General features: G+C 41.8%; 1 protein-coding gene across 4 annotated transcripts in view; it reads right to left on the minus strand.

The window, feature by feature from the left end:
* RHBDL2 (rhomboid like 2) overlaps positions 1-26,448 on the minus strand; it is a 53,306-nt gene that overhangs the window by 9,017 nt on the left and 17,841 nt on the right. For all 4 annotated transcript variants that reach the window (XM_043574547.1, XM_043574546.1, XM_043574548.1 and 1 more), the window contains 3 exons: positions 20,367-20,633; positions 16,560-16,708; positions 13,196-13,308 (listed from right to left, as the gene is read on the minus strand). In XM_043574547.1, the coding sequence (XP_043430482.1) occupies positions 13,196-13,308; positions 16,560-16,708; positions 20,367-20,612 (508 nt within the window). In that variant the 5' untranslated portion in view covers positions 20,613-20,633. The remainder of the gene's footprint in view (positions 1-13,195; positions 13,309-16,559; positions 16,709-20,366; positions 20,634-26,448) is intronic.

Genomic DNA, 26,448 nt, shown 5'->3' on the forward strand with positions numbered 1-26,448 from the left:
ATACTATGTAATACCTACTTCGTGCAAGAAAGACAAAGTGGCCTTAGGAATCCTACAAACAGGGGAGTAAACAATTACCATAAGATGCAGAATAAAACAACTACTGTGATTTCTTAAATGTAATGAATTTGCTATGGAAGCACTTAGGAAGGAATGATTTTTTCAGCAGAGGTGTGGAGGCCCTGGCACTCTGAGAAGGAGGAGATAACATTTTGGTTAAACTCTAAAATATCTTTGGGGCGCCTGGGTGGTTCAGTCGGTTAAGCACCGACTTCGGCTCAGGGCATGATGTCACTGTTCGGAAGTTCGAGCCCCACGTCAGGCTCTGTGCTGACAGCTCTGAGCCTGGGGCTTGCTTCAGTTTCTGTGTCTCCCTCTCTCTCTGTCCCTACCCTGCTAGCATTCTGTCCCTCTCTCTCTCTCTCAAAAATGAATAAATGTTAAAAAAATTAAAAAAAAAAAACAACCTAAAATACCTTTAAGATTTGGAAGGAAAACAAAGGAGGAGAAAATATTCAGAACTTAGGGAACTGGAAAAGCAAAGGCATAGAAACAAAGGTATATGGATGACTAAAGATCATTGAGTCCAGTAGGGTTAGGGCAGTGGTCCTCAAATGTTAACCTTCAGACTAGGATTGGAGTGATTGCATCTTAATCACACGAGTAATTTATTTTTAAAATACAGATACAGGGCACCTGGGTGGCTCAGTCGGTTGAGCGTCAGACTTCTGGCATAATCTCGCGGTTAGTGAGTTACAGCCCTGCATCAGGCTCACTGCTGTCAGGGCAGAGCCCACTTCGGATCCTCTGCCCCGCCACCACCACCACCCCCGCTCATGCTCTCTCTCAAAAAATACAATAAAATAAAATACAGATACAGGGGTGCCGGGGTGGCTCAACTTGTTACACGACCTACTTCAGCTCAAGTCATGATCTTATGGTTCGTGGGTTCGAGCCTCATATTGGGCTCTGGGCTGGTGGCACAGAGCCTGCTCTCTCTCTCTCTCTCTCTCTCTCTTTCTCTCTCTCTGCCCATCCCCCACTCAGTCACTCTCTCTCTCTCTCTCTCTCTCTCTCAAAATAAATAAACTTTGAAAAAATAAATAAAATAAAATACAGATACAAATGTCCACTTCTGCCATGATGGAGTAACAAGGATAAGATTTTCTCTCCTGCTTGAAACAGCTAAAAGCACTGGACAAAATGAAACAGTGATCTCCAAAATATTGGACATCAGATGAGAAAGGACAGTAAACCCTCAGAGGCAAGAAATAAATGAGGTGAATTTTCCGATCGCCCAGCTTACTGCCTTGAGAGAGAGGATTACAGGCTATAATGTGTAAAGGGGGAATCCAGGTAGATCTCAGTGAACTTTAAGTTGATGAGACAGAGTTTGAAGTCCAGATAGTAGGGTGCCTGAGTGGCTCAGCAGGTTGAGTGTCCAACTTTGTCTTAGTCATGATCTCACAGTTCAAGGGTTCGAGCCCCATGTTGGACTCTGCACTGACACCTTGGAGCCTGCTTCAGATCCTCTGTCTCCCTCTCTCTCTCCCCCTCCCCTGTTCGCATTTTCTCTCTCTCAAAAATAAATAAACATTAAAAATAAATAAATAAGGGGCACCTGGGTGGCTCAGTCAGTTAAGCGTCAGACTTCAGCTCAGGCCATGATCTCATGGTTCATGGGTTCAGACCCCACGTCGGGCTCTGTGCTGACAGCTCCAGCTTGGAGCCTGCTTCAGATTCTGCATCTCCCTCTTTCTCTGCTCTTCCCCTGCCCTCATGTGCTCTCTCTCTCTCTCTCTCCCCCCCCCTCAAAAATAAACAATAAAACAAATATTAAATAACTAAAAAATAAATAAAGTCCAGATAGTGCTAGGCAGCTGGAATTTGCAAGAGAGACCACCAGAGGGGAAAAGAGCTGCACAGAGAGAAGCATGTGAGGAAACTACCTGAGCCAAGGAAAGTTCCACCAGAAAGGGAAGAGTAAGTAGCTTTGCTCTCACGGCACCAGAGAGGCTAAGTAACTTTCCAAGCTAGAAAACTGCATAATTCTTGGGGCATTGGTTAAAGTACACAGAAGAGTCCTGCACCAGTAGTGGGTAATAGCACTAAACATGACTCAAAAACACAGTTTCACCTTGCAAGTCTTATCAAGGTTTCAAACTACTTCCAAGTAACCGTGTTCCAGAACACATTCAAGGAATATTTATAGGAATACAGTAATATTCACCATCCAAAGGTTAAATGTCTAGCATTCAAACAGTAACTATCAGACATGCAAAGAAACAGGAAAATACGACCCATAATGAAGAGAAAAATCAATCAATTCAAACCTCCCCAAACTGACACAAGTGTAAGTTTTAGCAGATAATGCTAATAAATAATTATTACAACTGTATACCATATGTTCAAAAGTTAAGTAGAGACATACAAGATATAAAACACTCAAACTTTTAAAGATGAAAACTACAGTGTCTTGGGGCACCTGGCTGGCTCAGTCAGAAGAGCATGTGACTCTTGATCTCAGAGTCATGAGTTCGAGCCCCACACTGGGTGTAGAGATTAATTATGTACATAAATAAATAAAACTTCCTTTAAAAATAAAGAAAACTGTAATGTCTAAGATGAAAAAAAGTAAACTGGTTGAGTTTAATTACAGATTAGACATTGCAGAAGAAAAGATTAGCAAACATGAAGATATGGCAGTAAAAGCATCCAACATGAAACACAGAGAATAATATTTTTAAAAAGAAATAAAGCATCAATGACCTGTGGGTCGATTTTAAGCAGCCTATTAAATACATAATTAGAGTCCCCAAAGCAGAGGAGAGAAGTCACGTACAGAAAAAATAATTGAAGAAATTATGGCCAAAATGTTTCCAAAGTTTTGTGAAAACTATAAACCCACCAATCCAAGAATCTCAACAAATTCTAAGCACTGGAAACATGAATAAAACTACACCAGGTCACAACAAAGTCAAATTGTTCAAAAGCAGTGGAAATCTTAAAAGCAGCCAGAGTAAAAAGACATGTTTCATACTGAGGAACAAAGGTAGCAGATTTCTCATTGGAAATAATGCAAATGAGAAAATAGGAGAGCACTGTCTTTAAACTACTGAACAAAAAGTACAGTCAAGCTAGAATTCTATGCTTAGTAAAAATATATTTCAGGGGCGCCTGGGTGGCGCAGTCGGTTAAGCGTCCGACTTCAGCCAGGTCACGATCTCGCGGTCCGTGAGTTCGAGCCCCGCGTCGGGCTCTGGGCTGATGGCTCAGAGCCTGGAGCCTGTTTCCGATTCTGTGTCTCCCTCTCTCTCTGCCCCTCCCCCATTCATGCTCTGTCTCTCTCTGTCCCAAAAATAAATAAACGTTGAAAAAAAAATTAAAATATATATATATATATTTCAAAAGTGAAGGCAAAATAAGAACTTTTTCCAGAAACACAAAGGCTGAAAGAATGGATAACCAGCAGACCCACAGAAGAAATGTTAAAGGAAATCCTCAGGCAGAAGGAAAAACATCAGATGGAAATACGGAATTACACAAAGGAATGAAGGGCACCGGAAGTGGTAAGAACATGGTCGAACCCACAAGATTTTGACTTATTACTTAAATCCCTGTAGAAGAGGGGCGCCTGGGTGGCTCAGGCGGTTGGGTGTCTGCCTTGGGCTCAGGTCATGATCTCGCCGTTCATGAATTCGAGCCCCAGGTCAGGCTCTGTACTGACAACTTGGACCCTGGGGCCTGCTTAGGATTCTGTGTCTCCCTCTCTCTCTGCCCCTCCCCCAATCGCACTCTGCCTGTCTCTTTCTCTCAAAAATAAATAAAAACATTAATTAATTAATTAATTAATTACTTTAATAAGGAGCCCTGTAGAAGATACCTGTTTAACAGTTTACCTACTTAACTACTAGAAATAATAAGTGAATTTGTCATCGTTGGAGGATAGAAGATCAATGTACAAAAAAAAAAAATCAACTTTATTTCTATGTCATAGCAATGAGGAATCAGAAATGGAAATTTTTTTAAACAATACCATTCACAGCACATCAAAAATATGAAATATGGAGTTAAATCTGACCCCCCCAAAATGTGCAAGGGCTGACCCTGAAAGCACAGTTCCTAATATTTGAAAAATGATAAATCATACCTCATCGAAACTTTAAAACTCCTATTCTTCAAAAGATACCATTAAAAGCATGACAAGACAAGCAACAGACTAGGAGAAAATATTTGCAAGTCATATATCTGATGAAAGACTTACAATCAGAATATACATTATTATATATAATAAGAAATACAATCCAATTTTAAATGGGGCATAAGATTTTTTTAAAATATAATTTGAGAGAGAAAGAGAGCACATGCACATGGGGGAGGGCAGAGAGAGAGAGAATCTCAAGCAGGCTCTACATGATCAGCACAGAGTTTGACACTGGCTCAGTCTCACAAGCTGAGATCATGACAGGAGCCGAACTCAAGATTCAGATTGTCAACTGATTGAGCCACCCAGGTGCCTCTAAATGGGCATAAGATTTAAACAGATACTTTACCAAAGAAGGCATGTGGATAGCAAGCAAGTGCATGAAGATGTTCACCATCATTGTTAGGAAATGCAAATTAAAACCCAGTGAGCGGGGTGCCTGGGTGGCGCAGTCGGTTAAGCGTCCGACTTCACCCAGGTCACGATCTCGCGGTCCGTGAGTTCGAGCCCCGCGTCAGGCTCTGGGCTGATGGCTCAGAGCCTGGAGCCTGTTTCCGATTCTGTGTCTCCTTCTCTCTCTGCCCCTCCCCCGTTCATGCTCTGTCTCTCTCTGTCCCAAAAATAAATAAACGTTGAAAAAAAAATTTTAAAAATAAATAAATAAATAAAACCCAGTGAGATTCCATTATATCCACAATAGATTGGCTAAAATTAAAAAGAATGATGATACCAAGTGTTGCTGAGAATGTAGAGGAGCTGGACCTTCTGGTGGAGGCACAAAATGGTAGTATAGTTGACCATTGAAGAACATGGGTTTGAACTGCTCAGGTCCACTCTTATGCAGATTTTTTTTCCATTAAATACAGTACAGTACTGTGAACGTATTTTATCTTCCTTATGATTTTTTTTAAGTTTTATTTATGTGGGGCCCAAACCCACAACCCCAAGATGTTTTCTCTAGTTTACTCTATTGTAAGAACACAGTATATAATACATACACAAAATATGGGCGTGCCTGGGTGGCTCAGTCAGTTAAGCATCCAACTTTTGATTTCGGCTCAGGTCATGATCTCATGGGCTTTGCTCTGAGTGTAGAGCCTGCTTGGGATTCTCTTGCTCCCTCTCTCTCTCTGCCTTCCCCTGCTCGTGCACCCACACATTCTGTCTCTCTATCCAAATAAAGACTTAACATATATACATACATATATATGTATGTATATATGCATTATTTGACTGTTATCAATAAGGCTGCAGGTCAACAGTAGGCTATTAGTAGTTAAGTTTTGGGGGAGTCAAATGTTATATGTGGATTTTCAACTGTGTGAGGGGGGTCAGTGCCCCTACCCATCAAGTTGTTCAAGGGTGAACTATACCAGGTGTCACATAACCTAACAATCTCACTTATAGATATATATCCAAGAAAGCAACACAAAAACTTGTACACAAATGTTCATAGCAGTGTTATTCATAATAGCCAAAAAGTGAAAACAAACCCAAATGTCCATCATTTGACAAATGAGTAGAACAAAATGTGGCACAACCACGCAACGGAATATTGTTCAATAATAAAAAGGAATGAAGCACTGATATATGCTACAACATTGGTGAACAATGAAAATATTATGCTAAGTGAAAAATGCCAATCACAAAGGGCCGTATATGGTATGATTCTATTTATATGTAATATACAGAATGGGCAAATCTAAAGAGACAGAAAGTAGATGAATGGTTGCCTAAGGCTGGGGAAGGGGGTATGGTACAGGGTGTCTTTGACAGACAAAAATGTTGTAAAATTCAATTGTGATGATGGGTATATAACCTTGTGAATTAAAAAAAACCCCACACTGAATTATATACTTTTTAAGTATATTGATTTATTTATTTTGAGAGAGACAGAGACAGCATAAGTGGGGGAGGGGCAGAGAGAGGGGGAGAGAGAGACTCCCAAGCAGGCTCTGTGCTGGCATCCCAGAGCCTAATGTGGGGCTCGAACCCACAAAACCATAAGATCATGACCTGAGCTGAAACCAAGCATTGGACACTTAACTGAGTGAGCCACCCAGGCATCCCTGAATTACAGATTTTAAATGAATGAATTGTATGATACATGACTTACATCTCAGTAAATCTATTTTAAAATGTTACCAGTCTCTTAAAAGTTAAACACATCCTCTGATAGGATCCAGCTATTCCATTCCTAGGTATTTACCCAAGAAACCCAAAAAATATTTGATTACACAAATACTTTCGTTACTCAAAAAAAAAAAAACTATCTGATACACACAAATGTTCTAAGTAGCTTCATTTGCAATAGCCCCAAACTGAAAACAACCCAAATGTCCATCAGCAGGAGAATGGACAAACTGTGGTATATCCCTGGCAATAAAAAGGAATCAACTATTTAAAAAATTTTTTTAATGTTTGTTTATTTTTAAGAGAGAGACACACAGAGTGTGAGCAGGAAGGGGCAGAGAGAGGAGACACAGAATCCAAAGCAGGCTCCAGGGTCCGAGCTGTCAGCACAGAGCCTGACATGGGGCTCAAACCCACCAACAATGAGATCATGATCTGAGCCAAAGCTGGACGCTCGACTGACTGAGCCACACAGGTGCCCCAAAAAGGAATCGACTATTGGGGCGCCTGGGTGGCGCAGTCGGTTAAGCGTCCGACTTCAGCCAGGTCACGATCTCGCGGTCTGTGAGTTCGAGCCCCGCGTCAGGCTCTGGGCTGATGGCTCAGAGCCTGGAGCCTGTTTCCGATTCTGTGTCTCCCTCTCTCTCTGCCCGTCCCCCGTTCATGCTCTGTCTCTCTCTGTCCCAAAAATAAAATAAAATGTTAAAAAAAAAAAAAAGGAATCGACTATTGATACACGGAATAACATGCGTAAATCTCAAAATAATTATGACAATGGACCGAAGCCAGACAAAAATAGAGTACATACTCTATGATTGCATTTATATAAAATTCTAGAAAATACAAATTAATCTATAATGATCAGTAACTGCCAGGGAAGGGACAAGGAGGGGCAATAGAGAGAGATTCCCAAGGGTCATAAAGAGCAATGGATATGTCTATTATCTTCACTGTGGTGATAGTTTCCTGACTGTATACACATATCAAAACTTACCATATTATATACTTTAAATGTGTGCAGCTTATTATATGTTAATTATACCCCACTAAATAGAAAACAAGACAAAAACACAGATCCCAGGGCCATATGCCCAGAGATTCTGATTCAGTAGATCTGGGTGGGATCTGGGTCGCTTTAGCTAGGACAAGCTCTCTAGGTGATGTGATGATCAGTCAGCCTGGGGAACACGGGTGGGACTGCAGAACAGCACTTCTCAGTCTTAAATGTGCATACGAATCACCTGTGGATGTGCTCGAATGCAGATTCTGTTAGTGGGTCTGGTGTGGGGCCCAATAGTCTGCATTTTTAACGAGCTCCCAGGTGATACCAATGCCGCTGCTCCATGGACCACCTTTGCCAGGAGCAAGGATGGGGAAACGAAAGTTATTTGACATATTAAGGAATCTAGAAAAAAAGCAACGGTGTGTACTTATCTCCAAACTCATCAAGTTGTATACATTAAATATGTACCGATTTTTGTCTGTTCATTATACCTCAAAAAAACTATTTAAAAAAAAAACATTTTACATCAAGTTCCCCCTAACCTCTTCATGTATAATTTCTTTTTTGGAATATTAATAAAGATTATGCTTTCCAAGAAAAGGGAAGAAGTGAAAGGCAATGGGACCACATAGTGGAGGGTAACAAGCAATCTTGGCTGTTTTGACTTTCTTTTGGGCACTGGCAATGTTTTAGGAAGCAAATAATACCATCTAATCTATACTTGAGGAAAGTGACCCAGCCAACAGTGTGAAGGGTAGACTGGAATGGCAAAGAGATAACCTGCCAAAAAGCTGTTGCAAAAATAGGCAGAGGATGTGAACAGGTTATTCACCTTCTCTCTTCTCTCCCTCCTCTGAAACAGAGGAAAGGCTGAGTCCACACATTGAAATCAAGCTGCAGGGGAAACGGGCACTGATGCTAGAGCCAGGCAGGACCCCATCAGCACAAAGGTTTTCAAGGATGTACACAGGAATGGAAAAACAGGTGTGCGCAGCAATGGAAACAGAAGGTCGAAAAACAGGATCCACAAAAGTAGGAGGGAAGCAGGATGGTGAGCTGTATCACTAAGCATTTGCCAGTTCTATGCCTTTAACACATCTCATGAATGCTTCCTGCTCTGTGGCCCCACTGCTCTGGGACATATGAAGGGAGAATTCCACGTGACAGTGGAGGCAAAGATCACACTCCTGCATCTGCAAGCCAAGGGGTGCCAAGGACTGATGGCCACGGCCAGAAGCCAGGGGGAAGAGAGGAAGGATTCTCCCCCATGGTATCATAGGAGAGCATGGCCCTAATGACACCTTGATTTCAGACTCCTAGCCTCCAGAACTGTGAGGCAGTGTGGTTCTGTTGCTTAAACCATGCAGTGTGTGATTCTGTTATAGGAGCCCCAGGAAACTTATACAAGCACCCACTGCAGTAGAAGTATCTGAACTTATTTATGGACTTAGTACGCGTATATACGTACTACTATACTAATGCAGGTTTGTTAATGGTGGGTACATTTTATTGGTTTTCTTTCATAGAATAGTATTTTTTTAATATAAAAATAGAATTTTTAAAGGATGAACATTGACTACATGATATTTTTAAATCATTTTCGGGGGCGCCTGGGTGGCTCAGTCGGTTAAGCGTCTGACTTCAGCTCAGGTCACGATCTCACGGTCTGTGAGTTCGAGCCCCGCGTCGGGCTCTAGGCTGATGGCTCAGAGCCTGGAGCCTGCTTCCGATTCTGTGTCTCCCTCTCTCTCTGCCCCTCCCCCGTTCATGCTCTGTCTCTCTCTGTCCCAAAAAATAAATAAACGTTAAAAAAAAATTTTTTTTTTTAAATCATTTTCTACTTTTTTTTTTTTAATTTTTTTTTCAACGTTTATTTATTTTTGGGACAGAGAGAGACAGAGCATGAACGGGGGAGGGGCAGAGAGAGAGGGAGACACAGAATCGGAAACAGGCTCCAGGCTCTGAGCCATCAGCCCAGAGCCCGACGCGGGGCTCGAACTCACGGACCCCGAGATCGTGACCTGGCTGAAGTCGGACGCTTAACCGACTGCGCCACCCAGGTGCCCCTCTACTTTATTAATGGTACAAAAATGTGTATCAAGCCATGAAGAGACAAAGGAAGAGACGTAAATGCATATTGCTCAGTGAAAGAAGCCAATCTGAAAAGGCTGCATGCTGTACGATTCCAACTATCTGACATTCTGGAAAAGGCAAAACTATGGAGACAGTAAAAGGATCAGTGGTTGCCAGGGGTTGGGGGTGGGGGGTGAATAGTGGAGAACAGAGGATTTTTAGGACAGGGAAAATACTCTGTATGATACTAAAATGATGGATACATGCCTTTACACATTTATCCCAAACCATAGAATGTACAATGCCAAGAGTGAACTTTTTTCTGGATTTTGGGTGATGTTAATGTGTCCATGGAGGTTCATCAATTGTAACACATGCCCACTCTGTTGGGGGATGTTGATGATGGGGGGGCTATGTATGTGGGGGGGGGGGCAAGGGGTGTAGGGGAAATCCTTATGCCTTCCTCTCAATTTTTCTATGAACCTAAAACCACTCTAAAAAATCAAAATAACTTATAAAATCTTTCAATGAGCAGATTTTTAAAATAAGCCTCACTCTTTTTTTAAAATCCTCATTAAATATCACAACTCTGAAGTACAAAGGTATACTTCTTTTTATTTATTTATTTACAGATACAGCCAACTGATTTTTGACAAAGGCCCAAAAAATTCAATGAAGGAAGTAGAATTTTCAATAAATTGTTGTGAAGTAATTGGATATCAAAAAAAAAAAAAAAAAAGAATCTCAATCTAAACCTCACATCTTATACAAAAATTAGCCAATTCTGGGGCGCCTGGGTGGCGCAGTCGGTTAAGCGTCCGACTTCAGCCAGGTCACGATCTCGCGGTCCGTGAGTTCGAGCCCCGCGTCAGGCTCTGGGCTGATGGCTCAGAGCCTGGAGCCTGTTTCCGATTCTGTGTCTCCCTCTCTCTCTGACCCTCCCCCGTTCATGCTCTGCCTCTCTCTGTCCCAAAAATAAATAAACGTTGAAAAAAAAAATTAAAAAAAAAAAATTAGCCAATTCAAAAAGGGGTCACATATTTCAATATAAAGTGTAAAACTACAACTTTAGAAGATAACGGAAAATCTTCAGGACTTAGGGCCCAGTGAAGAATTCTCAGATATGACCAAAAGCATGATTCATAAAGGAAAAATTGATAAATCAGAGTTAATCAAAATTAAAAACTTCTGCTCCATGAGAGATTATTAAAACAATGCAAGGACAAATACACACTGAGAAAAATGTACCTGTAAACTACATATTCAGTAAAGGGCTAGGATCTAGAGTATGTAAAGAACTCTTAGGATTCAATGGTTTAAAAAAATCTAATTAGGAAATGGACAAAAGACATGAACAGGTGTTTCACTAAAGAGGTTATACAGATAACAAGGAAGCACACAAAAAGGTGTTCAACATCATTAGTCATTGGAGAAAAGCAAATTAAGATCATGATATCACTACACGGAGCACAGCTAAAAATAAGAAAGGTGACAACACCAAATGCTGATGAGGATGTGGAGAACGGAATTACTTATACAATATTGGGAGGAATGCAAAATGGAACAGCCATTCTGGAAAACATTTTGGCTGGTTCTTAAAAAACTAAATATGCAACTACCATACAACCTAAAAACTGTGCTCTTGGGCATTTATCCCAGAGAAATGAAAACCTATGTTCATGAAACTCTGTACTTCTGTTCACAAAAACCTGTACACAAAGGTTTTTAACAGGTTTATTTGTAATAGCCCCAAACTGGAAACAACCCAGGTAGTAGTCTCCAACGAATGAAGCGTTAAACAAATGGTGGTATATCCATGCCATGGAATACCCCTCAGCAATCAATATGAATGAACTGTTGGGGCACCAGGGTGGCTTGGTCGGTTAAGCCTCTGACTCCTGATCTTGGCTCAGGTCATGATCTCACGGTTTATGTGTTCAAGCCACATGTTCGGCTCTGCACTATCAGCACGGAGCCTGCTTGGGATTCTGTCTCTCCCTCTCTGCCTTTCCCCTCTTTGTTCTCTCTGTCTCTCTCTCAAAATAAATAAATAAACTTAAAAAATTTTTTTAATTGTTCAAAAAAAAAAAGTGAATGAACTAATGCTATATGCAACAACCCACATGAATCTCCAGAGAATTATGCTGTATGAAGACAGCCAATCCCAAAGGTGATATATATATATATATATATACACACATACATACATATATATGGAATATATATATATACACATGTATGTATATATATGTATATATATATACATATATATTCCATTCATACAACATTCTTAAAGTGAGAAAATTACAGAAATAGAGAACAGATTAGTGGTTGTCAGGGGTGAAAGAGAGTGTGGGGTGGGAAAGAAGAGAGTATGGCTGTAAAAATGCAACGTGAGGAATCCGTTGTTTTGCACCGTGGCTGTATCAATGTGGATCTCCTGGTTGTGATACTGTACTATAATTTGCGAGCTGTTACCATTGGGAGTAACTGGTTAAAGGATACATGAGATCCCTAGGTATTATTTCTTACAACTGTGATGTAAAAAGTGTAACTAAAAAAAAAAATGTTTACAATAAATAAATAAGTGGATGGAAGGAAATTCTCATATTTTCTGCTCAGACCAAAGTGGGTCATCTTAAGGCACACCCAGTTTCAGAGATCACAGGCATATGCTGCTAGCTCCTACTGAAGTTTTGGGCCCCTCCAGCTCTTCTCTACATTCTCTTCAAGCTTTCTTTCTTAAATGGAAATTTGCTCATGTTACTTCCCATGATCACTAGTCTGACACATTGGGCCTTCATGATCTGGCTGTAGGTCTCTCCCGAATATATGTGCCCGGACACCAAACTACACATGACTTCCAACTGTACAAAACCCTGTCTGACTGTGACATACCTGAGGACAGGCACAACGACTTCTATCTGCTTATTTGTTTTGTTTTGTTTTGTTTTGTTTTGTTTTGTTTTGTTGAGAGAGCTCATGAGCAGAACAGAGGCAGAGAAAGAGGGAGAGAGAGAATCTTAAGAGAGAATCTGCAACCCAGCATGGAGCCTGATGCTGGGTTCAATCTCAAAACCATGAGATGATGATCTGAGCCAAAATCAAGAGTTGGACACTTAGCTGACTGAGCCACCCATGTGCCCCTCTATCTGCTTTTTTTTTTTTAATCTTTATTCACGTTTGAGAGAGAGAGAGACAGAGTGCAAGTGGGGGTGGAACAGAGAGAGAGAGGGAGACACAGAATCCAAAGCAGGCTCCAGGTTCTGAGCTGTCATCACAGAGCCCGACGTGGGACTCGAACCCAGGAACCACGAGATCATGACCTGAGCCAAAGTTGGACACCCAACCAACTGAGCTACCCAGGAGCCCCTCTATCTACTTACCTTACCTCAAATATTTTAATTCTAATCAACTTATTTCTTTTTTTTTTTTTTTTTGAGTTTATTTTACTCACCATCTTGAGATCAAGAGTCACATGCTCTTCTGACTGAGCCAGCCAGGCAACCCTCGAACTTATTTTTTTCTTTTTTAAAGCTTTATTTATTTAAGTAATCTCTACACCCAACATGGGGCTCAAACTCATGACCCTGAGATCAAGAGTCACATTCTCTTTTGACTGAGCCAGCCAGGCACCCCTAATTAATTTATTTCTAACGCTTATCAAATTCCCTAGCACAGACTAGGAGTGCAATAAATCTTGACTGAAATGTTTATTACTTTTTGCTTTGTTTATTGCTTCCTAAGAGGCACGGATTCTGTATTACCCTCAGAACACTAACCTGCAATCACTCCAGCCAGGTACACCAGCCCTACTCGGAGGCCTTTGTGGACCATTTCCAAGGGAATACCCAACATGAGCTGCATAACAAGATTCCCCAGGATGTGCTGAACTCTGTGGAGACAAACACATTATGAGTAACCCACATAGTTATTTCTTTGGGACATTAACAGGGTAGTTAAAGACTTGCTTAACTCAAATTCCATTCTCTAATTTTTTTAGGTGACTTTTTAAAAATAGAAACTCAACACGGAGCTTCAATATGTAAGATTAAAGGACATTTTAGAAGTATACATTTATAGGTTCTATTTTATAACAGTAACTGACAATGTCAAACAGAGAGTGATGAGGCTAGCTTAGGGAACATAAACTTGAATTTAGGTTTAGATGACAATTGCCATCTTATGTCAGCCCCAGCATCTGATTTTGTTTCAGTTGCATGGTATTGAGAAAATCCTAATTCACTCATATTGAATTTAAATTTCAATAGTTAGTCACAACCTCAAGATCAAGAGTCACATGCTCTACAGACTGAGCCAGCCAGGCTCAGGTTTTTAAACAACAGTCTTGCAATCTTAGGCTATTCTTTAATAAAACAGAGATGGGAAGAGAAACCCCTATTCCCACTTCTACATTAAAAAGTCAAAAAACAAAGCTTACCAAAATGAAAAAGAAAGTTTACCCAGTAATATTAGCTAAATTTAGTATCTCCCATTACTACAGTTTGCATAGAACATAACTGACTATACAGGTGGTTTTTATTATAGTTTTTAAATAGGTAAAAATATTTTTTAAAAAATTCGTATTCTTTTGCTTGTCAAACTCCACAAGTATCTCTGGAGAATCTCTGAATGTATTTTGGTACATTCCCATATTACAGTAATCCTTAATTTAGTTGCTATATAGCACAAGACTTTTTTTTTTTTTTTTAAAGGAGATTTCAGGTTAAACCAAAAAGGTTAGGGGGCGCCTGGGTGGCTCAGTCAGTTAAGCATCTGACTTTGGATCAGGTCATGATCTCACGGTTCATGGGTTCGAGCCCCGCATCAGGCTCTGTGCTGACGGCTAGGAGCCTGGAGCCTGCTCTGGATTCTGTGTCTCCCTCTCTCTCTGCCCCTCCCCTGCTCACCCTCTGTCTCCCTCTGTCTCTCAAAAATAAATAAATGTAAAAAAAAAAATTTTTTTTTTAAACAAAATAGGTGTTGGATCTTCCACAAAGTGCAAGAGCTTTCATATTTGTTTTAGGGATTGTGTTTTTGGGTTACAATTTACTTAACAAATTACCCAGCAGAGGTTCTCAGGGCACACCCTGCAGAACAGATTACTTACCTCCATGGCCACGTGTGTACCCAGCCACAACTATCACTGTCCAAGTCATCTCCAAAGATATCCAAGAAGTAACATGTAATTCAGCACAAAATAGTCTAGCAAGGACAGTTACACTAGTCTTAAGGAGACCTCAGAAAGAGCATTTGGAAATACGTGCAGTTTGTGAATTTGAGCAAAGTCACAGGAAGCCATCTCATCGTATCCTTTGGGAACAGCCTGAGGATAAAGTGACCAACAGCAACCAAAAAAACCCAAAAACAAAAAACAAAGAATCACCCTCAGCCTTCTTTCTGCGGCTCAATAGCAAGAGTAGAAGTGGCATAAAGATGAGATCCTGCCATATACTCGGAATAGAAATCCCAACTTTTCTCAGCCAAATTTTATCTGCCCTTCCAGGTACAACTTGAATACATGTCATCTGTGAGACCCTCCCCATCCCAATCTTTCCATCTTTCTGTTTATGTTACAGTAGCTAATCCCATATCCATTTCCTTACCACTTGTCTGCCTCCCGTAGTGATGCCGGAAGAGCTAATGTTGACTTTGCCAACCTCTCTTAGCGAGGGGTAGCTGTGTCTCATGGTTCCGGCTAATGAGATGCAGTAAGAGTGGCGCTGACGGGGGGACTGGTAAGAGAGCTTCTTTCCTGACAAGAGGGATTGATGTCACCAGCACCTGGTACTACCTTTCCCCTTCCTGCTTTTAATACCAAGCTACAGCTGCCGACTGCCAACCATGAGAGAAAGGTCAAGGGGAAAGCAGAGATGCCAGCATAGAACCAAGAGTCTTGGCTTCATTAAACTGACGAATTAGCCACATACCTCTGGGCTTCTTATACGGTAAAGAATTAACCTCCATTTGTTCGGGCCCCCGTTCGATTTTTGATTATTTCCATGCAAAAGCATTCCTAACTTATACAACCCCATATGTGACCTGTCCTACGCAGCCTTGAGAAGTCTTTCTGAGGGTCTTATTATGTATCAGGCACTGCAAAAATGACATTATAACCGTTGTCTCATTTCATCACAGCAACGTTGTGAGGTCGGTACTTACTACCCCACTTCACAGATGTGAAAACTGAGGCAGCAAGATGTTAAGTAACTACTCTGTAATACTATGCGGCCTGGCATTACTATTTAACTGACTGTCCCCCTCATAATAAAATTTAAATATGGTACAGGAACCACATTTGTTCAGAACGTGGTAGATGGAAGACCAAACTGAAAGTATCCATAGAAACTGAGCAATTAGCAATTTTGTCCTTGACTTGTCAAGCCTCTGAGCCCTGTGTCCTGCCATGGATACCTATTTAGCCACTGGCCAGAGTCATCCTTCAAGGTCCAGGGCTGGGTAGGTCACATAGGTGAAGTTGGCCTCATCTGAAGCCCCAGGCGTTCAGTGGGGAGGGTGGGGGCCAGCGGCAAGCTGCTCACTGTCTGCAGTGGGTTCTGAGTAGTGGGTTCTGAGTGAGGTCATAAAAAGACTACTAGCGTAGAAGAAGCTATAAACGAAAACCAATGCCCATTGCTTGTATTATTCCAGATGGAACAAAACAGTACTATACACTCAGCAAAATGCTCATGAATTAATTCTTTTTAAGTGTGTGGCAGGGGTGGGTAGGGAGGGACTGATGATTCATGTCCTAAAGGGAACATTTTAACAACATCAAACAACATACGTGTGGGAACATACGTGTGGTTGAATAATGATCGGGTCTCTTCTCATTACTGTTCCTATATAATTACCAGTATTAGGCAGCCATACGCAACACTAAGTACACTGGACTGGGGGTTAGCACCAATGGGTTGAGGTTCCAGCTCTGCCACGTGGCCACGTGACCTGGCACGAGCAATACATCCCCTAAGCCTCAGACACGACGCAGCAGTAATAACACCTGCCTCCTAGGGTTCCTGTGAGGATCCGGCTAGATTATGGACATGTAAGTGTCTTATCAATAATAAAGCACCAACCAAATGTTGGGGGTGACGAGTACTCACAGTCAACCTCCTCCGTCAGCGACTTAATAGCATTCCTTACCCAGCATGCACCAGCATATAGGAGATAAACCTCCAGGCTTCCTCCCTCTTCTCAGGACTGTAGATAAAGGGACTCTCCAGGATGCCTGTGTCCAGGGTGATCCACTGTTTCTGAGGCTTCCACACAGCATAGTAAATAAACACTGCCAGCTGACCGGGAGGGGCAGACAGGAATGTTAACCACCTTCTGCAGAGAGTGGCCCCATTAAAGCCCACGGGCACTACCTTGGTTCCAAATGATTAGCTCTCAAGGGGGCCATTCCGTAGCAAGTGCTCAAAAGATGACAGGAATTAAATTTCCCTGCTGCATATCTGCCCACGTAACCGTGGTCATAGCCTACTTCCTCCAGTGAGTAGGAGCAGCCCCACACCAAATATGAAAAAAATGCTTTCTGAGCCCCCTACCCCCCTTAAATACCCTCTGCCCTCATCTTTCCATTCCCATTTGGTCTCTCATTTACACGGTAATATTAAGTCACTGCTGGCTTCCAAAGAATAGGGAAAGGGAACAATAGTAACTTTACAGCCGAGAAGCCTGGCAAACAAGACCTTAACCAAGTGATGAAGGCTCACGTCACCAGAGACGTCATGTGGAGGTCCCCTATTCCCTGATGTGATAGGATGAGAAAGGCACTTCACCTCTGCGTGTTCCTCCCTAAAACCCGTAACTCCAGTCTAATCATGAGAAAAACATCAGACAAGCCCACATTGGGGGATAATCTACAGAATACCTGGCCCATACTCCTCAAGATTATCAGAGTCATGAAAACAAAGCCTGAGAAACTGTCACAGATTAGAGGACACTGGGGGAACATGACAACTGAATGTGATAACTCTGGGTTGCAGGATACAGAAGGGATAGAAAGAGGACATTAATGGAAAAGCTAGTAGAAATTGATATTAAGGGGCGCCTGAGTGGCTCAGCCAGTTAAGCGTCCAACTTAGACTCAAGTAATGATCTCATGGTTTGCGAGTTCAAACCCCGCATCCAGCTATCTGCTCTCAGCGCAGAGCCTGCTTTGGATCCTCTGTCTCCCCTCTCTCTCTCTCTCTCTCTCTCTCCCCCTCTCTCTCTCTCTGCCCCTCCCCTGCTAACGTTCTCTCTCTCTCTCTCTCTCTCTCTCTCTCTCTCTGTTTCTCTCAAAAACTAAACATTAAAACAAGAAAGATTTAAAAATACATACATACAGGGGCGCCTGGGTGGCTCAGTCGGTTGAGCGACTGACTTCGGCTCAGGTCATGATCTCACGGTTCGTGGGTTCGACCCCCTGTCAGGCTCTGTGCTGACAGCTTGGAGCTTGAAACCTGCTTTGGATTCTGTGTCTCCCTCTCTCTGACCCTCCCCCACTCACACTCTGTCTCTCAAAAATAAATTAAAATGTTCAAAAAAAATTTTTTAAATACATACATACATAAAAACTTTTATTTAAGGGGCACCTAAGTGGCTCAGTAGGTTGAACATCCAACTCTTAATTTCAGCTCAGGTCATGATACCAAGGTTGTGGGATTGAGCCCCACATCAGCAGGGAGCTTACTTGAAATTCTCTCTCTCCCTCTGCCCATCTCCCCTGCTCGTGCTCTCTCTCTCTAAAATAAAAAAATTAGGGGCGCCTGGGTGGCTCAGTCGGTTAAGCATCCGACTTCGGCTCAGGTCACGATCTCATGGTTCGTGGGTTTGAGCCCCACATCAGGCTCTGTGCTGACAGCTCAGAGCCTGGAGCCTGTTTCAGATTCTGTGTCTCCCCCTCTCTCCTCCCCTCCCCCACTCGTGCTCTGTCTCCCTCTATCTCAAAAATAAATAAACATTAAAAAAATTAAAAAATAAATAAATAAAATAAAATAATTAAAATTTTAAAAAATAAAGCTTTTATTTTAAAAACTGATTTTGGAGCACTTGTGTGCCTCAGTCAGTTGAGCGCCCAACTCTTGATTTCAGCTCAGGTCATGATCTTATGGTTGTGGGATCAAGTCCCATGCAGGGTGCTGCACCAACAGCTCAGGGCCTATTTGGGATTCTCCTCCTCTCTCACCATCCCTCCTCCACTTGCTCTCTCTGTCTCTGTCTCTCTCTCTCTCGCTCTCACTCTCAAAATAAATAAATAAACATTAAAAAAAAAAAAAAACAACACCCTGATCTTTCAGGGTGCCTGGCTGGTTCAGTCAGTAGAGTATGTGACTCTTGATCTCAGGGTTCTAAGTTCGAGCCCCATATTGGGTATAGAGATTCCTTATAAATAAATAAATAAATAATAAATAGTTTTTAAAAAGACACTGATCTTTCTGTGAGAGACAAATACCCACAATTGTTGTACAGATTACTTGAAAATCAATCAATCAATCAATGATTTTTAAAAAAGAAACTGATCTTTCTGTGAGAGACAGATATCTTAGCACCCACTCTACGACCCTTCCTGGGAAGACTGCCCTTTCCACAGCACTGACTACAACAGTCATGTTTCGTATCACGTGAGCTTATCCTATTATGCCCCAATTCCCCCAGACCCCCAGCACTCACACACCTGATTGGACCATGGGCAGGCCAGCCAATCCATAGGCTGGAAGGATAACCTGATAGAGTGTGCCAGGAGTGTTTACTCATTACCCTTTTCTTTATCTGAACCATAAGAGGCCAGGTCCCTATGATGGTTCATTTTATGTGTCAATTTGGCTAGACCATGATACCCAGATATTTGGTCAAAATCATTCTGGATGTTTCTATGAAGATATTTTTTAGATGAGATCAATGTTAAAATCAATAGACTCTGAGTAAAGCAGATTACCCTCCATAACGTGGTGTCTCAACAAATCAGTTTAAAGCCTTAATAGAACAGACTGACCTCCTCTGAGGGAAAGGGAATTCTGTCTTTGAGGGAAAGTATGACTGCCTTTGAACTACAACTACAACTCTTATCCCCCTTGATCTCCAGCCTGCTGGCCTACCCTCGATTTTGAATTTGCCAAGCTTCCACAATTACATGAGCCAATTCCTTAAAATCAATCAAGTTCTCTCTCCATATCTATGTAGAGATGGATGGATGGATGGATGGATGGATAATGTGTGTGTGTTTGTGTGTGTATACACCCGATTACTTCTATTTCTCTAAAGAACCCTGACTAATACCATTCTTGATAAGGAAGTGGAGACATCAGTGGGAATGATCAGAGACTTCCTAATGTCCCTGAAGTCACACCCCACACACATGCATCTTCTGCCAATTTCTTTATGAGACATCATGGTGTAGGAGAAAAAGGTAGGTAAGATGAGGCTCAGGAAAAGCCCAGTGCTGGCCCAGTCATACATATGTGACCTTGGGCAATTCATTCCACCTCTCTGAGCCTTGTACTCTTTTCTGGAAAATAAAAGGGCTTACTTGATCAGAGTCTGAAAAGACACTACATGCTACCACAGTAGACCTCATTAGAGGATTCCATTCTTTTTTTCCCTCCTGAAATGTGGCGGCAGCCTATAGTCTATAGAACCGATCAGTTCGTGAGATCAAACCAATCTGTGACCCCAAGATTATTTGGTTTCTAAAGGCCCAACATCTAAAATGAAATGAAGCCACAGAAATAGTAGTCACAGCTGGGAAGGGGACTTGCTTGAAAAATAAAACTCACCCTTGGCTGAAAGTGACTGGGAACATAGGAAGGACCTAAAGAGACTTCAGAGAGGGTGAAGTTGAGTTCCGCGTGGGCTGTGCCTGCCACCACCAAGCTCTCTTCTCTTCTCTAGATGTGATCGAAGCCCCCGTGTGTTTGCAACTCCCCGGGGGTACTTGCACTAGTGCCCGCCACCCGCTTCACTCACCTCAGCAATGCTGATGGAGATGATGAACACAGGGGGTGGGAGGCAGTTAGCTCTCTCCAAGTATGTTCTTCGAACCTTTTCAGGAAGCATCCATTTTGAGACAACCCTGTGGACCTTTTTATTCTTGAAGGGATCTTTACCTCCCCCATCCTCTCGCATTTCCTTCTCTTCTTCCAGCTCTCCTTTCATGTCTCCATCCAAATGCAGAGTCACATCCTCTATCTCCAAATCGCGATCAGCAGCCATTGTCCTGGGTCTTCCCTCCACCTAAAAGGGACATGAATGTCAAGGAAAAACAGATGACTCTATAGTCCTTGGGCCACAGATCTTTCCTGAGCTGTCTGGTACAACCACTGGTTTGTTTCCTCGGCCTTTCCTGGATATTAATAGAAGGCAGTTGAAGATCTAGTGCCCACATACTCACAATATCCATACCCTCATCCCTAGCATGTAATTGCTAGCATGACATCCTAGCATGCCTAGCTAGCATCCCTAGCATGACAAAGCAATAGGGTCTCCCCAAATGAGGGAGAGGGCTCCCAGGGGTCACTTCTATCGCCACCACCCAAAGAATGGACTAGAGCCTTGGAATAGAAACCCTACCTTGTATGTCCCTTCCTTCCCCTCTGCCACTGACTGTCAAGTCAACCATCAGTGTAAGAGATGCCTTGGCCATGAAGTGATGCATCTCAGAGCCCAAACCATGCACACCGCATAACTGAACCCAGTCTCGTCCAGCTAAAGTGAATGGTCTCCTTTCCCATTTTAGTTTCATCTCGCTTCTACTCCCAGGCCAAACACAGGTCTCAGATTTCTGACTCAGAATCAAAAATAGTTTACTGAGCATCTACTGTGTATCAGGCACTATGCTGGAGCCTTTCACATCTATTGACTCATTGGACTTCCACAATAACCCCAGGAGGTGGGGATTTGTAGTCCCATTTATGGATAAAAAAACTGAGTTGCCCATTCTGCTCCCCAAAAAAGAATCAAACCTACATCTTACCAGCTCTCTTCCTAAACCAGCACTGCCCATTCGGTAGCACACTCGAGTTAGGAAGGCCATTCCTTGCTGGTCCTCCAGGCACAAGGTCAATACCCTTGCTGAAACACATCTCCCCAACGATGCTCTGACATCCAAAGCTCTTGGCTGAGTTCTTCCTAATTTCCACATCAGGTATTCCCTTGAATTCAATCCTCAACATTCAATTATTCAAGTATTTATTCAGTAAACATCTATGGAACACCTACTAGGTATCAGGCCACCATCCCTAGTCCAAAGGGTTGACAATGTAATGGAGGAAACAGAGGTCAATAAAAATCATACAAATAATTGTATCATTACACTGTGATAGGGGACACCAAGCAGGTGTATAAGATACCAAGGCAGCATGTCTGTAACAGAGACGGCTGATCCACATACTTTCTTATCCCTATGCCATGTACTGTCCTTTCCCTGTTGGTCTGGTTCTGTTATTTTTTTTGTTAATGCTTATTTATTTATTTAGAGAGAGAGAGAGAGAGAGCACAAGCAGAGGGAGGGCAGAAAGGGAGGGAGAGAGAGAATCCCAAGCAGGCTCCACACTGTCAGCTCAGAGCCCAATGCGGGGCTTGAACTCACAAAACGTGAGATCATGACCTGAGCCGAAAACAGGAGTTGGGCACTTAACCAACTGAGCCACCCTGGTTAACCAGGCACTCCTAGTTCTGTTATTTTTAACTCCTGGTTAAACTACTTAAATCATTCAAATATTTCTGTGGTCAAAAGTGGGGGGAAGGGCTGGAATAGTGAGGGAAAAAAAATGTTGCAAAATAGTTGTAGAGTACAATCCAATTTTTGTAAAAAGTAACATACTGTTAAGACACAGAACAGATGAACAGGAGGGAAGGGAAGCAAAAATAATATAAAAACAGGGAGGGAGACAAAACATAAGAAACTCTTTAAAAATAGAGAACAAACAGAGGGTTACTGGAAGGGTTGTGGGAAGGGGGATGGGCTAAATGGGTAAGGGGCATTAAGGAATCTACTCCTGAAATCATTATTGCACTATATGCTAACTTGGATGTAAATTAAAAAGTAATAATAAAATAAAGTAACAAATTAAATAAATAAAGTCAACCTCACACACACACAAAAAGTAACATACTGATACACAGGAAGAAATCTGGAAAATTAACCATGATTATATCTGCATGGTGGGTGGGATTTCACGAGATTTTTGCCTCCTGTGCAGGGGTGGGCCCAGATTTTGTGGAGCCTAAAGTGTAAACAATTTGGGGGGTTTTCCTTGGAAAAAATAATATAAAATTAAAGTTACAAAATATAAAAATTGCAAAAGTAGATACTGGCCTTTGAAGGGGCCCATGCAAATGAAAGAGACTTGAAGTTTAAGCTTTTATTAGCTTCAGAGGCAGTCTCTGTTTATATTTGACTTTTAAAGGTTTTATTACTATTTTAATTAAAAAACAAAAAACAAATAAAGGTGTGCCTGGGTGGCTCTGCCAGTTAAGCGTCCAACCAGCTCAAGTCATGATCTCACAGTTCATGAGTTCCAGTCCTGCATCAGGCTCTGTGCTGGCAGTGTGGAGCCTCCTTGGGATTCTCGCTCTCTCCTCTCTGCCCTTCCCCTACTCAAGCTTTCTCTATGTTTCGAAATAAATAAATAAATAACTTTAAAAAATAATAATAATAATAAATTGGAAAAGAAATAAATAAAGCCATATCTATGACACCTTGACTTGATCCTAAAGTCTCAACTACTGTACTATTTCTCCCCTCCCCTTTGTGGCCTAATATCTTGAAGGAGGAGTCTGTACCCCTAACGAGATGGTCATCTGCACCCTCCATTGGAATGATCTCCTGAGTTACACCCTTCAAACAAATCCACTTCAAGGGCGCCTGGGTGGCTCAGTCGGTTAAACGCCCGACTTCCGCTCAGGTCATGATCTCAGGGTTCATAAGTTTGAGCCCCGAATCGGGCTCTGTGCTGACAGCTCAGAGCCCAGATGGAGCCTGCTTCAGATTCTAGGTCTCCCTCTCTCTCTCTCTCTGCCCCTGCCCCACTCGCATTCTGTCTGTCTGTCTCGCTCTCTAATTTATTAAATTTAATAAACTTTAAACATTTACTAATGTTTAAAATAAATAAACATTAAAAAAAAGTTAATTAAAAAAATCCACTTAAGGAGTGATGTGAGTCCCAATCACGCAGGCAGAGCACCGCTGGCATTTCAAAGCACATACCCACGCAAAATCTCACATACTCCGCAGAATAAGCTGAAGTAAAAAGAAGGCAAGGGTTGTGTTCCCAATTCTCCTCATCTTCAACCTTCCTAACAGACCTTCTTTCATCCATCTCTCATCTCAACCATATTTCATTCACTGACTTCCTTCTCCTGCCCCCAAGCCACAGGCATCCCCTCTGCATGCTTCAACAACACCCTTGTCCTGCAATTGGACTTCTCTAACTCGGTGAAGAGGAGCTAGTGGCAAGGTCACTAGAGGACAGGAACACAGGCTTTGACGCTAGACAGACTGGGGAATGGCTCCGTCTTATTTTTCTTTGCAACCCCAGGCAATGGCCGCGGGCCTGGTACCATAAACCTTAGCATGGTGGTTGCGAGGGCATGGGGGGAAGGGAGAAAATGGGGAGTTGTCTGATTTAATGGGTGCAAAGTTTCAGTGTAGGAAGATAAAGTTCTGGAGATGGATGGTGTTAAGAGTTTCACAACAATGTAAAAGTACTTAATGCCAATGAACTGTATACTTAAAAATGGCTAAAATGGTAAATTTTAAGTTATGTATGTTCTACCCACCACCCCCAACACACACACACACACACACACACACACACTAAACAATAATGCAAAACTTTCAAGGTCATTGCAAAGATTAGATACAGTGTATCACCCATATGTGCTTCATCAATGAGATATATATATATATATATATATATATATATATATTTTTTTTTTTTTTTTAACATGACCCACGGAGCCAGATGACTGGGATTAAAACACAGCTCTACTACATTATCAACTTTAAACTTAGGTAAATCAAGTAAGGTAAATTTACTTAGGTAAATTCTCTGGGCCTCAGATTACATTTTTTTAAATTGTGGTAATGTACACATAACATAAAAATTTACCACTTTAGGGGCGCCTGGATGACTCAGTTGTTTGGGCATCCAGCTCTTGATTTCAGCTCAGGTCATGATGTCATGGGTTTGCGAGTTCAAGCCCTGCATTGGGTTCCATGCTGACAGTGCAAGCTTGCTTGGAATTCTCTCTGTCCCTCTCCAACTCGCTCTCTCTCTCTCTCAATCTCTCTCAAAATAAACAAGTAAACTTAAAAAAAAAATTACCACTTTAACCATTTTAAAGTATACAATTCAGTGGCATTAAGAACATTTACAATGTTATGTAACCATCACCACTATCTAGTTCAGGAACTTTTTCATTACCCCAGACAAAAACTCCAAACCCATTAAGCAATCTCTCCATTGCCATCTCCCTCCAGCCCATGACAACCACTTTTCTGTCTCTGTGGATTTACTTATTTGGGGGACTTCATGAAAATGGAATCATACAATATGTGGCCTTTTGAGTCTGGCTTCTCTTAGAAGAAAGTCTTCAAGGTTCATTCCTTTTTTTTTTTTTTAAGTAGTTACCACACCCAGTGTGGGGCTTGAACTCACAACCGAGCTCAAGAGTCATAGGCCGAGATGATGGGTTAAATAGGTGATGGGTATTAAGGAGGACACTTGTTGTGATGAGCACTGGGTGTTGTATTTAAGTGATGAATCACTAAATTCTACACCTGAAACTAATATTACACTGCACATTAACTAACTGGAATTTAATAAATTTGAAGAAGGAAAAAAAGAGTCACATGCTCCACCTACTGAGCCAGGCAGGTGCCCCAGGACTTCATTCCTTTAGTATAGTAATCAATTAAGTATAGTAATAATAACTATAATTAATATAAGTATATAACTAAGTATAATAATTAATATAGTAATTCCATATTTAACTTATTGGGAAACTCTCAGATTCCATTTTAAAGTGAGGATAATGATAGAACTTACCTTGCAGCATTGTTGGAAAGATTGTTGGAGGTAATGGGGGCTCCTGAGTCAGTTAAGCCTCAACTCTCGATTTTGGCTCAAGTCATGATCTCACTCATTCTCTCTCTCTCTCTCTCTCTCTCTCAAATAAATAAATAAATAAATAAACAAGCATTTTGAAAAATCCTAAGAAAAGATTGTTTGAGGTAATGCATGTAAAGCACTTAGAATACTATCTGGCACATGGGAAACACTCCAGAATTTTATTATTAGCTATGGACGGATGAGTGGGTGCATGGATGGATGGATGGATGGATGGTTGGCTGGCTGGAAAGATGAAAGGGATGGGCTGAGTCTAGGGCCTATTTTCATACTGCAAGTTACTGGAAATCAACTCATACTGCAAGTTACTGGAAATCAACTCATACTGAATTTATTCTTAAAAATACTTCATTAGGCAGTTCCCACATTACAATAGGTTATATTCAGAAAATTCAGGGAAGAAGAGAATTCCCCTTCCATGTGACTTTTCCCCCAGCAACTTTTCTGAAAAGAAAGTCTTCCTCCCTCCCCTACATCTTCCACCTTCCCACTCACCCGGCCTCCCAGGGACAGACACTAAGTCTGGAGACCTAATTATTGCATTAATTTTCCTTGAATGCTGTTGACTATTTCCAGTTTTGTGACTTCTCACGATTGGCAAAATGCAGTGTGGGTTGGAGACTCACAGTGTTTAACTGCAAATATTAAAGCATTTTAAAAATTTTTTAATATTTATTTATTTTTGAGAGACAGAGACAGAGGGCAAGCAGGGGAGAGGCACAGGAGAGAGGGAGACACAGAATCCGAAGCAGGCTCCAGGCTCCGAGCTGTCAGCACAGAGCCTGACGCAGGCCTCAAACTCACAAACTGTGAGATCATACCTGAACTGAACTGAAGTCGGACATTCAACCGATTGAGCCACCCAGGTGCCCCTAAAGCATTTTAAAAGTAAGTTCAACTAGTGATGATTAGCACTG

The sequence above is a fragment of the Prionailurus bengalensis genome, chromosome C1 (assembly GCF_016509475.1).
Source record: "Prionailurus bengalensis isolate Pbe53 chromosome C1, Fcat_Pben_1.1_paternal_pri, whole genome shotgun sequence".
Classification (NCBI taxonomy): Eukaryota; Metazoa; Chordata; class Mammalia; order Carnivora; family Felidae; genus Prionailurus; species Prionailurus bengalensis.